The 14486-nt window shown below is 32.5% G+C and overlaps 1 protein-coding gene across 25 annotated transcripts in view; it reads right to left on the bottom strand.

Annotated features, from left to right (window-relative positions):
- The window catches only part of LOC129919740 (cell adhesion molecule Dscam2), a 197598-nt gene that overhangs the window by 60145 nt on the left and 122967 nt on the right, over positions 1–14486 (bottom strand). For 17 of the 25 annotated variants that reach the window (XM_056000728.1, XM_056000730.1, XM_056000736.1 and 14 more), the window contains 2 exons: positions 1576–2420; positions 1253–1414 (listed from right to left, as the gene is read on the bottom strand). In XM_056000728.1, the coding sequence (XP_055856703.1) occupies positions 1253–1414; positions 1576–2420 (1007 nt within the window). Of the gene's footprint in view, positions 1–692; positions 996–1252; positions 1415–1575; positions 2421–5311; positions 5436–6661; positions 6786–7714; positions 7839–8633; positions 8758–8886; positions 9011–13801; positions 13923–14035; positions 14160–14486 lie in introns of all 25 variants that reach the window. The other 8 variants (XM_056000731.1, XM_056000746.1, XM_056000737.1 and 5 more) reach the window with 8 other exon arrangements.

The raw sequence follows: 14486 nt of genomic DNA, 5'->3' as shown, positions 1-14486 counted from the left end.
TGTAATAAGGGTACCATCATTTGATCCAAACATTCGGTATCCATTGAATTTCCAAAAAATGTCAACAGGCAAATCACCTTTCGTTACAGCGCAATTAACAGTTGCCATATCTAAGGCATCAACTGGTTCTCCAAACTCAAAGGCGAGAATTTGCGGAAGAACTTAGTGAGAGGATTCAAAAGAAAGGGATTGGCTTTCAAATTAAAACAAAATAACAAACAATACTTTTTTGTAAAGAAAAAACAACATGAATTTTATCAGAGTTAATTAACCATTAACCGCCAGCATTGCTGAATGTCTTGTTACACCAGCTGAATTCGTTGCAACGCATGAATAATTGCCAGAATGTCTTGCACGAACAGATTCAATACTTAAAACACTTATTCGCTGACTACTTCGAGTAACAACAACTCCATCGTTGGTAAATACCTTTCCGCCATTTTTCGTCCAAATAACATCAATTGGTAGATCGCCTTTGTTAACCGTGCAGTAGGCCGAAACCATATCCATCTCGTTGATACTTTCAGTTCCAAAGTCAAAAGGCATTATTTGCGGCAGAACTTAGGGCAGTGCAGAGAAGTGGTGATGGTAGGAAAAAATAAATCAAAGTCAAAGACGGGGCATAACATAATCTAACAACGAACAAAAAAAAAATAATCTCTAAAAAGAAAGAATAAGTGAAAAAAAGAGACCGTTAACTCTCAATTCAGCAGTATGAAAAGCAACACCAGCTGCATTCCTAGCGACACAAGTATAATTTGCTCGATGACGAGCATGCACCGATTCAATACTCAACATTGTTATACGTTGAGTTGTTTTTGTAATCAAAATTCCATCGTTGGTTGATAATTTACGCCCTGAATTTGGCGATGGAGCTGTTGTCCAGTAGAGCTCAAGTGGCATATCTCCTTTATTTGCTGTACATGTTGCTGACACCATGTCATACATGTTTATTGTTTCCTCACCAAAGTCAAAGGCAACAATTTGTGGTGGAACTAGATACGTATATAAAGTATTTTAAAATCATGACGAAAACCAACGTTGTTTTTTTGTAAGCACTTTTGCTGAATGATTTCCCAACGATGAATCTAATAAGAATTTAATATGTTTCCCCCAAAAAAATGTTTAGCTGACATCATTTTCTTATCAATAAAAGAGAGAGTTTGATAAAGCAGACGGACAGACAAAACTTAATATTTTATAAATGATGTCAGCTATTTTGTAAGCAATTGAAAATCTAGCTGTAACTTACCCATAACTTGAACTTCTAGTGAACCACGTGCGGAATATCCTTCAACATTTTTAGCAACACAAGTATAAGTAGCTTGATCTGAATTTCTTTCGACATTTTCAATGATGAGTGTTCCGTTGGGGAAGACTTTCTGTTTTCGGTTGATTGGTAAGGCACGGTTATCTATAAAAAATAACAACATTTAAAAGAAAAAACATATTTTCTAAGAAAAACTGTAGCTGAATAACACTAAAATGTAATTCAGCACCTTTAAGAAATTATATTTGACTTTATTTGACTGATTCTGGTGATTATTTAAGCATGCTGAATATATTATTGCTTACCTCTTTCCCACACGATCGAATCAATAGGATATCCAGCAACAGGGCATGTAACAATTAAATTCTCTCCAGCAACAATAGCTTTCTTTTCCATTTGCCTAATGTAAGGTAATCCATAGACATTCAACTTAGCTGAATGCTCAGCAATTCCAACTTTACTGCTTGCAATGCACTTGTACAAACCACCATCGTTAGCATGAACCGAAGTAATATTCAAATACGAAACAATATCTCCATTCACTGTAACATACTGTCCAACTTGATATCTGTCATTGTTAGCAATTTTCTTTCCGTCTAATTCCCATGAGATTTCAGGTGTAGGATTTCCGCCAGCAACACACTTCAAAAATACACTTGGTCCAGGATGCATGGTTTCTTCTTGGAATGCTTGACGAATCACAGGAGGATCAAAACGTCCACCCAATTTCAATTCAGCACTAGCTTCAGCACTTTCCTGATCATTGCGTACGAAACACTGATACATGCCTTTGTCTTCTTTCTTAACCGATTCAATACGCAACACTGGATCACTGTGTCCAATTTTCTTGCCATCCTTAAGCCAGCTTACGGTTTTGATTGGATTTCCAGTATATTGGCAGGTGAAAACGGCAGGACGTCCAAAGTCAACAGTTTGTGTGGGTGGATCAATTTTGGCTGCTAATGGGGCTGTGACAGTAAGGACAGTCTCAACACTCTCGCCTCCAACAGAATTATTTACCACACACAGATATTTGCCAGAATCTTCAACAACAGCATCTTTGATGATCAGAGTTCCAGATACTTGTTTCACGCGTTCATTCAATATAACAGCTTGTTTGCGGGTTGTTCCTTCGATGAATTTATACCATCTGTAAGTAGAATGTATAAACACATGTTAATTAAAAGGATTACATTTTGATATGAAGAACACGATGAGAAAATGAAATGCGATTTATGAGAATTTCTTAAATGATTTTTTCGCTGAATTAGTTGCTGAATTTTGTAAGCACGCTTGATTTTGTTTTGTTTTACGTATTTTTTAATGTAAAAATTGTTTGGTTGTATGCTATTCCTGTTCAGAATCAATATTCTGTATCAACAGTGAAGAACAAAAAAATATCACCCGAAGATTTATAATGAATCAAATTTTATAACAGCGAATTTCTCACTGATATTTAATATTATTATTTATTAAATCCTTTTTATAAAAAAAAATTAATTTCATAACGAATTTCAATATTGTTAATTGCTTTATTTTTATTTTTAATTCAGCTTTGTAAGCGCGCATTAATATCAATTTATTTAATTATATTCTTTCGTTGGACGATAAAATTGCATCTATTTTTGCTTTAAATTTACTAAATGAGCCATGCAAATGAGATTTAATGATGAAAGCAAGCGATAAATTATAAAAAAAAGAACATTTCATTTTCTCAACTTTGTTTTTTGTTTTATTTGTTTATAAACATTAAAGGGAACCCTAGCGAGACAATATGAAGGTGAAATATTTCTATCTAAAGGAAAAATATCTAACAAAGAAGTAAGAGAACAAAATGGAAAGAAACCTGTGTATTGGCACTGGATAAGCCTGCCCGGCACATAGTCCAACAAAACCTTCACCCAAAGGTACTTCTTTAATATCAATACTTTTGGAAGAAACTCGAGGTTTGACGTGTCCAATAGGCTCTAAAAAGGGAATGTTATTTTTTTCAAATATGTAATCAGAAAACTTGTCGAATGTTGGAATTAGTTTTACTCATTGAAATTACCTAAATGCTGGCATTGGATAGGCTTGACCAAGACAAAGTATTGAAAAACTTTTCTTATGACCGACAGTTAGTTCTTGCAAACGGTCACCTGATATTGTTGGAGAAACACTCCCAACAGGTTCTAGAAACATTGAACAAATATGTTATACAAAACTTGTAATTGTGTGCTGAATGTTGAAATAATTTATTTTTATAATAAACTGACAACGTTTTAGACTTGAAGATGCATTTTTTAAGATACATTATACACATGCTTACATTTTTTAAACTTTTCAGCTATTATTGAGGAGCCCTGAGGTTAGATCTATATTTTTGTAGTTTACTCGAATTCTGAATATTTTAATATTATTTTTTGTTCTTCAGCTGGCAAAGTTTCATCATAAATTACCTAAAAGTTGGTGTTGGAAATGCTTGACCTAAACACATAATCGTTGCGCTTACACCTTTTGAAATTGTCAGCTCTTGTAAGCGACCACCAGAAAACCTTGGTGGAACACTTCCAACGGGTTCTATTAAAAAACACACAGTTAGGGTGTAAATTTCAAAAATTATTTTTTTCTGAACATTGAAATGGGTACCATATTAAAACAAATGATTTAAATGTCACGAGCCAAACACCAAAAATTTTAAATAAAACAAAAATAGAACTCTAAAGCCAACGACAAATGAAACACAAAAGCAACTCAAATAACCCCCACCCAATCTCTTTAAAAAAAGCACGATTATTAAATTCTAAAAGTTAATATTAAAAAGGAGGCTAAAATATTTTAAAGAAAAAAAAAGCTGATGAATTAAGCAATTAAAAAAGGACAAATAGTGCGATATTTTTTTGGTATGAAAGTGATGACATAAATAGTTTTTATTTCTTTAATTTTTTTGTTTGAAAATAAAAACAAACACTTACCTGCTACCGTGGATGATCTGGCATTGATCCGTCCGTCAGTAGCAGGCCCATTGGATCGCTTTTGTGTGGGTTGGATTTTTTTTATAATTTTGAGGGATTTTCGCTTTCACGCTCATTTATGGTTGGCTTTAGTAGCTACTAAAAATAAATAATAAAAGAGAAAGAAAAGAGAAAGCATCAATACAAAAATAATAAAATACGTTACATTTTCAAATCTGTTAAAAAAATATTAGCAAAATTATTTTTTCTATTAAGCTTCTAAGAAATCAATTTTTGATATTATTTGTGCTATTCAGCTCGTTTTCAGCAAGTTCATTATAATATTTGACATTTCCTCTTAAAAGAAATTATGTTGCTTACAAAATTATACTACAGATTTGAGTATCTAAGAGGAGACTTATTCTTTATAAAATTCATATTCACACCTTATTAATGGTACAGGATATGCTTGTGCTTGGCAAAGTAACGCAAAACTTTGGTTCACTGATCTTATATAAGATGAACTTTTGGCATCATTAGAAAATGTTGGAGCCTTAAATCCCACCGGTTCTAAAAAAAATTGATTTTTATTTCCATAAGATCAAATGAGTAAAGGTACCCTTCTGCGAACAAAATTATTTTAGTATTTTTTCCGTGTGTAATCGAGTTTTTTCTTAAATGACGTTTTATTTTCAAACTTAATAGCTATTTCGGTATTATTTTACTCAATTCAGCTCAGCTGAATTCAATAAATATAAAATTTTGAACACAATATTTTAATTATGATCACGAAAACTTCAATTGAAATATATTCAGACAAAATATTTGATTGCTGAATATTTTGTTTGGTACAACTCATGAATAGTAAGCACATTCAGCAAACCTGAATTCAATCACTTGACTGTCATAAGTAAGAATCTACGAAATTATATTAGCCACACCTAATCAATGGAACTGGATAAGCTTGAGCCTGACACAAAAGACCAAAACTCTCATTTGTCGCGTGAACAAAAGTTGTACTTTTAGCAGCGTTTGAAAATGTTGGTGCTTTAAATCCCACAGGTTCTATAAGCAATATCAGAAAATTTATTAAAACTTTTATACAAACCTCATTAATGGGACAGGAAACGCCTGAGCTTGACAAAGCAATGCAAAACTTTGTCCAATTTGTTTAACAAAAGTAAAACTTTTTGATTCTGTCGAAAAAGTAGGTGCTTTGGCACCAACCGGTTCTAAGAAAAGGAAAAATATCGTTTAGTATTTTTCTCATTTCAAAAATTTGTAAGCTATATTCACATCATTAGAAAAAAAAAAAATACCCGAATTAAGAGAAAACTTATTGGTACCTTATGCTTGACTTGAGTTTTACCTTGTAAATGGAACTGGAAAAGCCTGAGCTTGACATAAAAGAGCAAAACTTTCACCAACTGGACGCTTAAAAGCTTGTAGAGTAAGATCAGATGAAAATGTTGGAGCTTTTGTTCCAACAGGTTCTAAGAATAGAGAAAATTTACCCTAAATAAGCCTAAGCACTGTATTAATATAAGATAGAAACAAAAAAAACTGCCTGAGTGTTAAGAAAATTCCAAACCAGTTTTCAACTTAAAATATAATTACCTAAAAATAGGAACAGGAAATGCCTGCGCTTGACATAAAAGACCAAAACTTTCACCAAAACGTCTTTTAAATGACAAACTTGTAACATCATTTGAAAAAGTTGGAGCTTTGGCACCAACTGGCTCTGAAGGAACAAAGACAAAAAAGACACAAGGTTTTAATAGCTTAAAAAATAAAAAAAAAAAACTACCTTATAAGTGGGACAGGAAAGGCTTGAGCTTGACATAGTAACGCAAAACTTTGTTCAACATGACGAGTTAGGGAAAAACTTTTAAAATCCGATGAAAATGTTGGAGCTTTGGCGCCAACGGGCTCTGTAGACAAATTATTTAAAAATAAATAAGGAAACAAAATTTAGGAATTAAACTTTCAAGAACCATGTTGGAAGTGATCTACCAAGTTACCTTAAATGAAAAAGTTACAAAAAATCTTTTGATTACGATCAATTTACTATGAAGGTATAGCATATTACGTAATTCAGCTTTGCTGAATTGAAATTATCAATTGTTTTTCTGAATGCAAAAAAAATTTCTGCTTGAAACATATCAAAAAATATTTTTCTGAGCTATTCAGCCGAGCTGAATTTGATTTAACGCCTTAAAACTTAGACTATTGTAAGATTTTAAGGAACAAATTAAATTATTAATAATTTATAAGTACAAAAATCTCAAGGTCTTAACTAAACTACTGCTGAATTGAAAGAACTGTTAGATTTTTCGCTACTTTAAAACTTTATCTTCATGCTGAGCTCTAAAACTTTCCTTTTGAGCTAATTCAGCTCAGCTGAATTGAATTAATCGACTAGTATGTTAAGAATTCTGTATATTTTAAATAATCAAACCTTATTAATGGAACCGGAAAAGCTTGAGCTTGACAAAGTAACGCAAAACTTTGATTTTCAGATCGTGTATAAGAAAAAACATTTGAGTCTGTAGAAAATGTAGGAGCCTTAGCACCAACGGGTTCTGAAAATTTTAGAAAATTTAAATTTAAATTTTGTTTTAACTACCATGAAACTGCTGATATGTTGGGGATTTACGTTAATAAGTACTATTTTTATTATATTTTTACCTAATAAGTGGAACAGGAAATGCTTGAGCCTGACATAATAACGAAAAACTCTGGTTAACTGCTCGAGTGTAAGTAAAAGAACTTGAATCGGTTGAAAATGTTGGAGCTTTGGCACCGACCGGTTCTAAAATGTTTCATATAGAATTTTTAAAACTTTTTTAAAACTACTTTAAACAAAAAAAAAACTCTGCGCTGAATGATTAAAAAAAAAGTACCTTATTAGAGGAACAGGAAATGCTTGAGCTTGACAAAGAAGAGCGAAACTTTGATTTATTGATCGAATGTAAGAAAAAACAATCGAATCGGTTGAGAATGTTGGAGCTTTTGCTCCTACAGGTTCTGTAAAAAAAAATACATAGAATTGATTTAAGTAGGTACTTGTTATCTTCTTAAAAAATTGGCCCTAATGTTGGAAATGGAATTCAAATTCTGTATTTTTTGTAACAAAATTTAAATACCTCGTCAAAGGAACCGGAAATGCTTGAGCTTGACAAAGAAGAGCTAGACTCTGACCACCTGAATAAGATGAACTACTTATTTTTGACATGGTTGCAAATGTTGGTGCTTTAGATCCTACTGGTTCTGAAAATTAAAATATTAAAATGTACTTTCGAAAAATGTCTATTTTGCTTAAATGTTGGGAGGGTATTGATTTTACAATCTTATTCGGATTCTCATATAAAAAAATTGAAAAAAAAGAAATCTCTGTACTTTATTAAGCTGGAGTTAATTTTGTATTTGCCAAAACTGAGTTAAAGCTTTCAAATAAAACATTGTTAGAGAAAAAACTGTTTACCTAACGAAAAAATTTTGTATGTAATACCTGAAGAGGGGAACTGGAAAAGCTTGTGCTTGACATAGTAACACCAAATCACTGCCAGATTCTTCAAGGAAACTACTTGTTTTTGAGGCCGTAGCAAATGTAGGAGCTTTAGCACCAACAGGTTCTTTAAAAAAAAATTAAAAAATTTTAATATTTTATAACCAAGTTACTTTAAAAACCTGAAGTTGGGATAGTATTTTTGTTCTGTTTTAATGTGTTTTTTAATGTGATTTAAGCTTAATAAATATTCTATCGAAAATAATAGTGTTTTTCTTATGGTTTTTAAAAGATATTGTCAAAGGCAAATTTAAAAAGTTTTTGATCTTTCCACAATAATGTGGTTTTACCTTATCAAGGGAACTGGAAATGCTTGAGCTTGACATAAAAGAGCAAAACTTGATTTAACTGTTCGAACAAATATGCTTCCTTTGGAATCGGAAGAAAATGTAGGTGCTTTTGCTCCGACAGGCATGATAATATTCCAGTCAATATTGAAAAAAAATTTACCTAAAAAGTGGAACAGGATAACCTTGAGCCTGACACAACATTGCTATGGTAGAATTCTCAGGTGTATGGCTGCCAAACGATGTTGCATCACTCGAAAATGATGGCTTTTTATATCCAACGGGTTCTGAATAAATTAAGGTCTAATTTTTTGTTTTATCTTTTTAATAAAAAAAATCTTACTCTGAATGTTGAGAGGTTAATTTTGAACAAGTCTACGGAATTATCCGGTACAAAAACTTCTTAAAAAAGTATTGATTAACATACGAGCTACCAACATAATATCTATTATTTAATTGGCAGATTTTGGCATTAAATTGCATAATTTAATGCCATAGTATAAAACATAATAAACCGTTAGCTCTTAAAAACAAATTTATTTGTATTGTTTTGTGAGCTTTTAAAAAAAAGTTACCTAAAAACTGGAACAGGATAAGATTGTGCCTCACAAGTTAAAACCAAAGCCTTGTGTTGTGGTGTTTGAATTGTAAATCTTGAGGCAACACTTGGAAATGAAGGTGCCTTAAAACCTACAGGTTCTGAAAAGTCAATTTGGTACTTTGAGAGTGTGATATAAATTTGCCACAAAATGTTGAAAAATAGGAGTCTCCCTGACTAAGTAACATTTTTTTTTGTCAAAAAAAAAATATTAATTTGTTCATGTCTACCTAAATATCGGAACAGGAAATGCTTGAGCTTGACACACGAGAGCCAATGTTGTTGCTATATCAGAGCGATGAGTAAACGTGGCAACATCACTTGCAAATGCTGGTGCTTTCGAGCCAATGGGCTCTGTAAATGCAAAGTTTAAAAAATTGTTTTTAACATGATAAAATCAGAAAAAAAAAGTTGGGATAAAGTTTCTTTCAAAAGTAGGCCTCAATAAGTTAAAAGCCTGTAACTCATGGCATAGGTAATAGAAAAAGATATTATTTTTTGAACAACTTTTGGTTAATTTTGAGCTTGACACAAAAGAGCAAAACTTGAACGCTGAACTTTTTGAACTTGAATAAGTTTGTATTCCAAAGAGAAAGTAGGTGCTTTTGCTCCTACAGGTTCTGGATACATAAATGAAGTATAAAATAAATGAAATTTGAGAAAATAATATTAAGTATTGGAGAAAACTACCTGAATGTTATTATTTTGATAATATTGAAATTCTCAGAGCCGTACACAATTACACATTATGTAGCTTTGTTTTGTCAAAGTAAAAAATTAAGTTGTGTACTACTCAAAAGCTATAGAAATTAAATTTAAGTGAACTTTATATTTTAAATTAATTCATGGCTAAATAGTAAAAGAAGAAAAAGTTGTGGCATTAAATTAAATTAGTTATACAGTTTAAGCATAATTTTTGGACACGCAATTTTAAGGCCAAAGTGCTTGGGTAGAGTTGCTTATTTGCGACCGTCTCCAGTATCCGGCCACCTTTCGGAAAATCGTTATAACTAGTGACTTCGTAGGCTTTATTCCAAATTTTCGCTCTTATGCTATTCTTAAATATAAATGAATAGTATAAGAGCAAAATTTTGGAATAAAGCCTACGAAATCACTAGTTATAACGATTTTCCGAAAGGTGGCCGGATACTGGAGACGGCCGCCAATAGGCAACTCTACCCTACTTTGCAGTGCATATTTTTTTATATGTATGTTATTCCGTGAAAACTATATTTTTCGACAATGCAATCTTCGGATCGAACTTTCTTAGAAAATAAAATTTGTTTTGCTTTCCCCAACATTTTTCTAAAATTATAGAAATTTAAGCTCTAAGAAGTTTTATTAAAAGAAGTCGTCAAATTTTCGGATTTTTTCATAATTATTTCTTAAATTCGTCAGGAAAAAACATTTGCTATAGGTAACTAGCTAAAGTATGTATCTTCTTTAACTCCTTTAACCCTTAACCTAAAGCAAAAAAAAATTCAAATTCAATAACTACCTAAAACTAAAATAGCAACCTTTAATCTAACCTTGCCTGCATTATTAAACAAGGTCACCAAAAATTTCCAACTCCACTCAACACCGGCGACATTATACCTACCTAAATGTTATCTACTCGAAACAAAAAAAAAAAATAACCTTGGCCTCTTAAACACTTATTCCAGTCTTTCACTTCCCACATGAAAGTAAACAGAAACAAAACAATTCCGCCCGCATCCACCCATTCAACCTTCAATTAATTTCCCTATTATACAACCGAACAGACTGGTTAATAAAACAAAAAAACATCCCCATTCTAAAAAAACACCACTTTTTGTTCAATTCCAAGGATATACTACACTTATCATCCACCATACTTCACCACCATCAGAACCAGATACAAATAGAAGTGAAAACAAAAGTGTTAAGATACATGAAATGATTTTTGCCGACGAAGACCATGTTCGAGTTCACACGTGCATTATGTGCACGCCTCAATTTCACAGCCAAAACAAACCAACCCCACCATCATCATCGTCGCCATCAGCTCACAAACGACAACACTATAATTATACAAACATACCTACAGCCGGCAAAAAAGAAGAAACAAACTAAACAGAAAATCCCACTTTCATTGAATCTGAGTCATTCCACAGCCGATAAAAATGTATATATGAGGACTGCAACAAGTTGCTTGACCCAAACCAACTCTATAGGCGAGCAACGACCTTGAGGTTTTATGTTGTCGATTGCGACTCTTTATCTTCCCTTTCACTCATGCAAACGAAAGTGACAACATTTACGAGGGCAACTTTATGAATGACTGCAACCACATGTTGCTACATCTACACAAACACAAGCCGGTAATCGAAAGTCGACCTATAAACGTGATAAACATGTTTTTGTAAACAACAACCAAGCGAGAAAGCAATCTTCTTCGAAAAGAAGACAGAAAATAAGAGACAAATGCATTATTCGATAGAGATCGACTGATGTAAACAAACCCCTTCGACAGATGGAGAAAATTCGTCTCTTTTCAGAAAGAGAATTAGAGAGAGACAGTTATGCAACAAGTTGCTAATTTTGACAGTTGTTTTAAGAGAGTCATTTTAAGGGGAATTTTCTCATCAGACATGCGTGCTGAATAATTGTCAAAGTGAGATAGATATAAGAAATTCAAGCCTGTGGAAACTTAATGTGTGACTGAAACAGAACGAAAACAAAGTAGTTTTTGTATGACAGCTGTCAGATTGCAAGAAAAAAGAAATACAAACAAAATTGTACACACAAACAGAAATATTATGAATGAAGTTGTTTCCTGCTTATGTATCACCCGCTGGGTTGGTCATTTTGTTTACACTCGAGTACAACTGCAGTAATTTTCATCTGACACATATTTTTTGTCTCAATCAAAATAGTAGCCGGGTAGCAAAAAAAAATACTAAAAGAAAGACAATGCGTGGAAGAGAATACTACAGTACCTATAAGCTGGTACCGGAAATGCTTGAGCCGGACATAACAGAGCAAAATCAGACTCATGGCGTCTTTCAATACCTGACCACTTGGTATCGATAGCTAATGCTGGCGCCTTTGCTCCAACTGGTTCTATAGTTTTATGGAAGATTTTCAATTAACAAAAAAAATCAAATTACTAAAAATAACCTGAATGCTGGGACAGGAAATGCTTGTGCTGGACAGAATAAAACGAAATTTTTATTCAGCTCACGTTCAATCCAGGAGCGTTTTATATCATTTGAAATAGAAGGAGCTTTAGCTCCAACGGGCTCTGTAAAATCAAATATTGACCGTTGAATATTTTGATAGAAAAAAATAACAAACCTAAAAGCTGGAGCGGGATACCCTTGCGCTGGACACAACAACGAAATTGAACGAGATTTTTGTAACTCCAATGGTTTTTGAATTAGCTCAGGCATTTTTGGAGCCGTGCTTGAGACGGGTTCTAAGATAGATTTTTTAAATAATAAGTCTCAATATTTAAAAGCGTAAATAGAAATAAAGAAGCTTGAATTGTTGGGAGTAAGTAGATATTTTTTATGGTTTAAATGTTTAAAAATAATGCGGATTCTGGATTCTGGATTCTTGGAATTTGAATTTTTTGAGTATAAGCATTGAATAAAAAAAAAATTGTAGTCGCTAGTATCGTGCGTTGAATTAAAAAAGCAAATCCAACAATCCAAAAGCAAAGCCAACAATCCAAAAGCAAGTCCAGCAACCCAAAATCAAATCCCAAAAAGCTTACATATGGATAAAAGTTTTCCTATTTCAAAAAGTGGAGATAGCCTAAAGGATAAGGTGCATGCTTGTTAAGTTTACCTGCCCAGGTTCGAATCTGACGGGAGATTGAGATTGTTTTTTTTTTCTACATTACTAGAATAAAAATTAATTAAATTTCTCAAAAAAAATCTCCGCAAAAAAAAAAGTTTCAAATTTTACCGGTATTCGAACCTAGGCCAGTAGGAGTAAAAGGCATCGGCCTTGTTCTCTAGACTAATACGACTTTTTAAAATACGAAAACTTATATCAATATAAGCTCTTTGAAATGTATAATAATAATTATTAATTTTTTTATGAAGGTTTAAAAAAATTATTAGTTAAGATTCAACTCGAAAATACATGATAGTTGAGGCGCAAACCTGTAGTTCATCTATCTTCCGGTACTCTTATAGTCGCATGAGTAATCTGCGGTGTCACTTCTATTTGTAATTATTCAATGGTATAAGGTTACTAACCTAAATCCGGGTGCTGGATAGCCTTGAGCTGGACATAAAATAGCAGTACTCATGTTTGCCTTTATAACATTGGGCTTATATGTGAGAGCATTAATTGATGGAGGGCTACTTGAAACGGGCTCTAAGAAGTTTAAGAAAAAAATATTTAGAAAAATTTTCCTATGGATTATATAATATCTAAAAGCTGAATGTTGGGATGTAGTGAAAGTTGAACGTATTTTAACAAAAAAAATACAACATTTTATAGGCTTACAAAATTAGAATTCAAATTTTGTAGCTACAAACTTTACAATAGAAGATTGCATCAAAATATAGCGCAAAATGTATGCGCTTACAAGATTAATGTTGGTTCAAGAGATTTATAACTCGGCTATGATACGCTTCTAATCAACGTATGTATAAAAATAGTTATGCTTACAAAAAACATCTGGTTTACTTTATTTCAGGTTACAATGAAAAGTTTGATCTATAGCGCTTACAGAATTAAAGTCAAGATTTTGTACCTTCAAGCTTTAATTTTCAAGATCGCATCAAAAAGTGGTGCAATATGTATGCGCTTACATGATTAATGTTGATCAGAGAAATTTATAGCTCAGCAGTGTAATTGTTCGGTTCAAAATATATGAAAATTAAATGGGCCTACAAAACAAAATCAAACTTTGGTACTTTAATTTAGGTAAATTTGAAAATAGCTAGTTTGATCTAAGAAAACTCAACTCAAAATGCAGCTATGGAATAGGTTAAAAACTGTTACCAACAAGGACTAATGGGCTTACAAAATTTAATTTAATTGATTGTAAGGCAAAATATTGGGATTTGAATTTGACAAAAAAGTAAGTCAAGAATGTATGTGCTTACAAGGTTTATGTTGTTCACAACTTTCTGATACCCAAATAAACAAAAATTGAAAACAAACCTAAAATTTGGAGCTGGATAACCCTGTGCTGGGCATAAAATGGAAATACTACTAAAGTGACTGACAGTTATTGGCCTTGCACTGACTGATGGAATTTTCGGGGCAGTACTGGAAACGGGTTCTAAAATACATATGTAAATTGATTATTATTTTCTTTAAGTGAACAAAGATCTAAAAAAAAGCCTTCTTGTTGGGATAAGGTTGTTGCTAGAAATAATTTAACGAAAGGAATACCTAAAAAGTGGTACAGGAAATCCTTGAGCAGGGCACAATAAAGCGATTGTGGACTTTCCGGGATGAGTTTTCATATCAAATTTTGATAATGACGAAACTTTAGGCGTAGCACTACTAACCGGTTCTGAAATTTTTTTTTAATTAAACATGAAATATTTTTAAACATAGTTTTTCTGAAATTGTAAAAAAATAAACCTCCTGAATGATGGGTGGAAATATACAATTTTTGAAACTTCTTTAATGTACTATATATTTTAAAGTAACCTGAAGTCTGAAATAGTCTGGAAAAAATGATCTCTCACCTATAATTTGGAACCGGATATCCTTGAGCAGGGCATAAAACTGCGAGCGTACCGCCTTGGCTTACAAACACTATAGCAACTTTTGAAATCAATGGAACACGTGGTGCTGCTCCGCTTACAGGTTCTTATCAAATTGAATATAATAAAAG

This window comes from Episyrphus balteatus, chromosome 4 (genome assembly GCF_945859705.1).
Source record: "Episyrphus balteatus chromosome 4, idEpiBalt1.1, whole genome shotgun sequence".
NCBI classification, from domain to species: domain Eukaryota; kingdom Metazoa; phylum Arthropoda; class Insecta; order Diptera; family Syrphidae; genus Episyrphus; species Episyrphus balteatus.
Note: the sequence above shows the minus strand (reverse complement) of the source record. Positions and strands in the feature narration are given on the sequence as shown.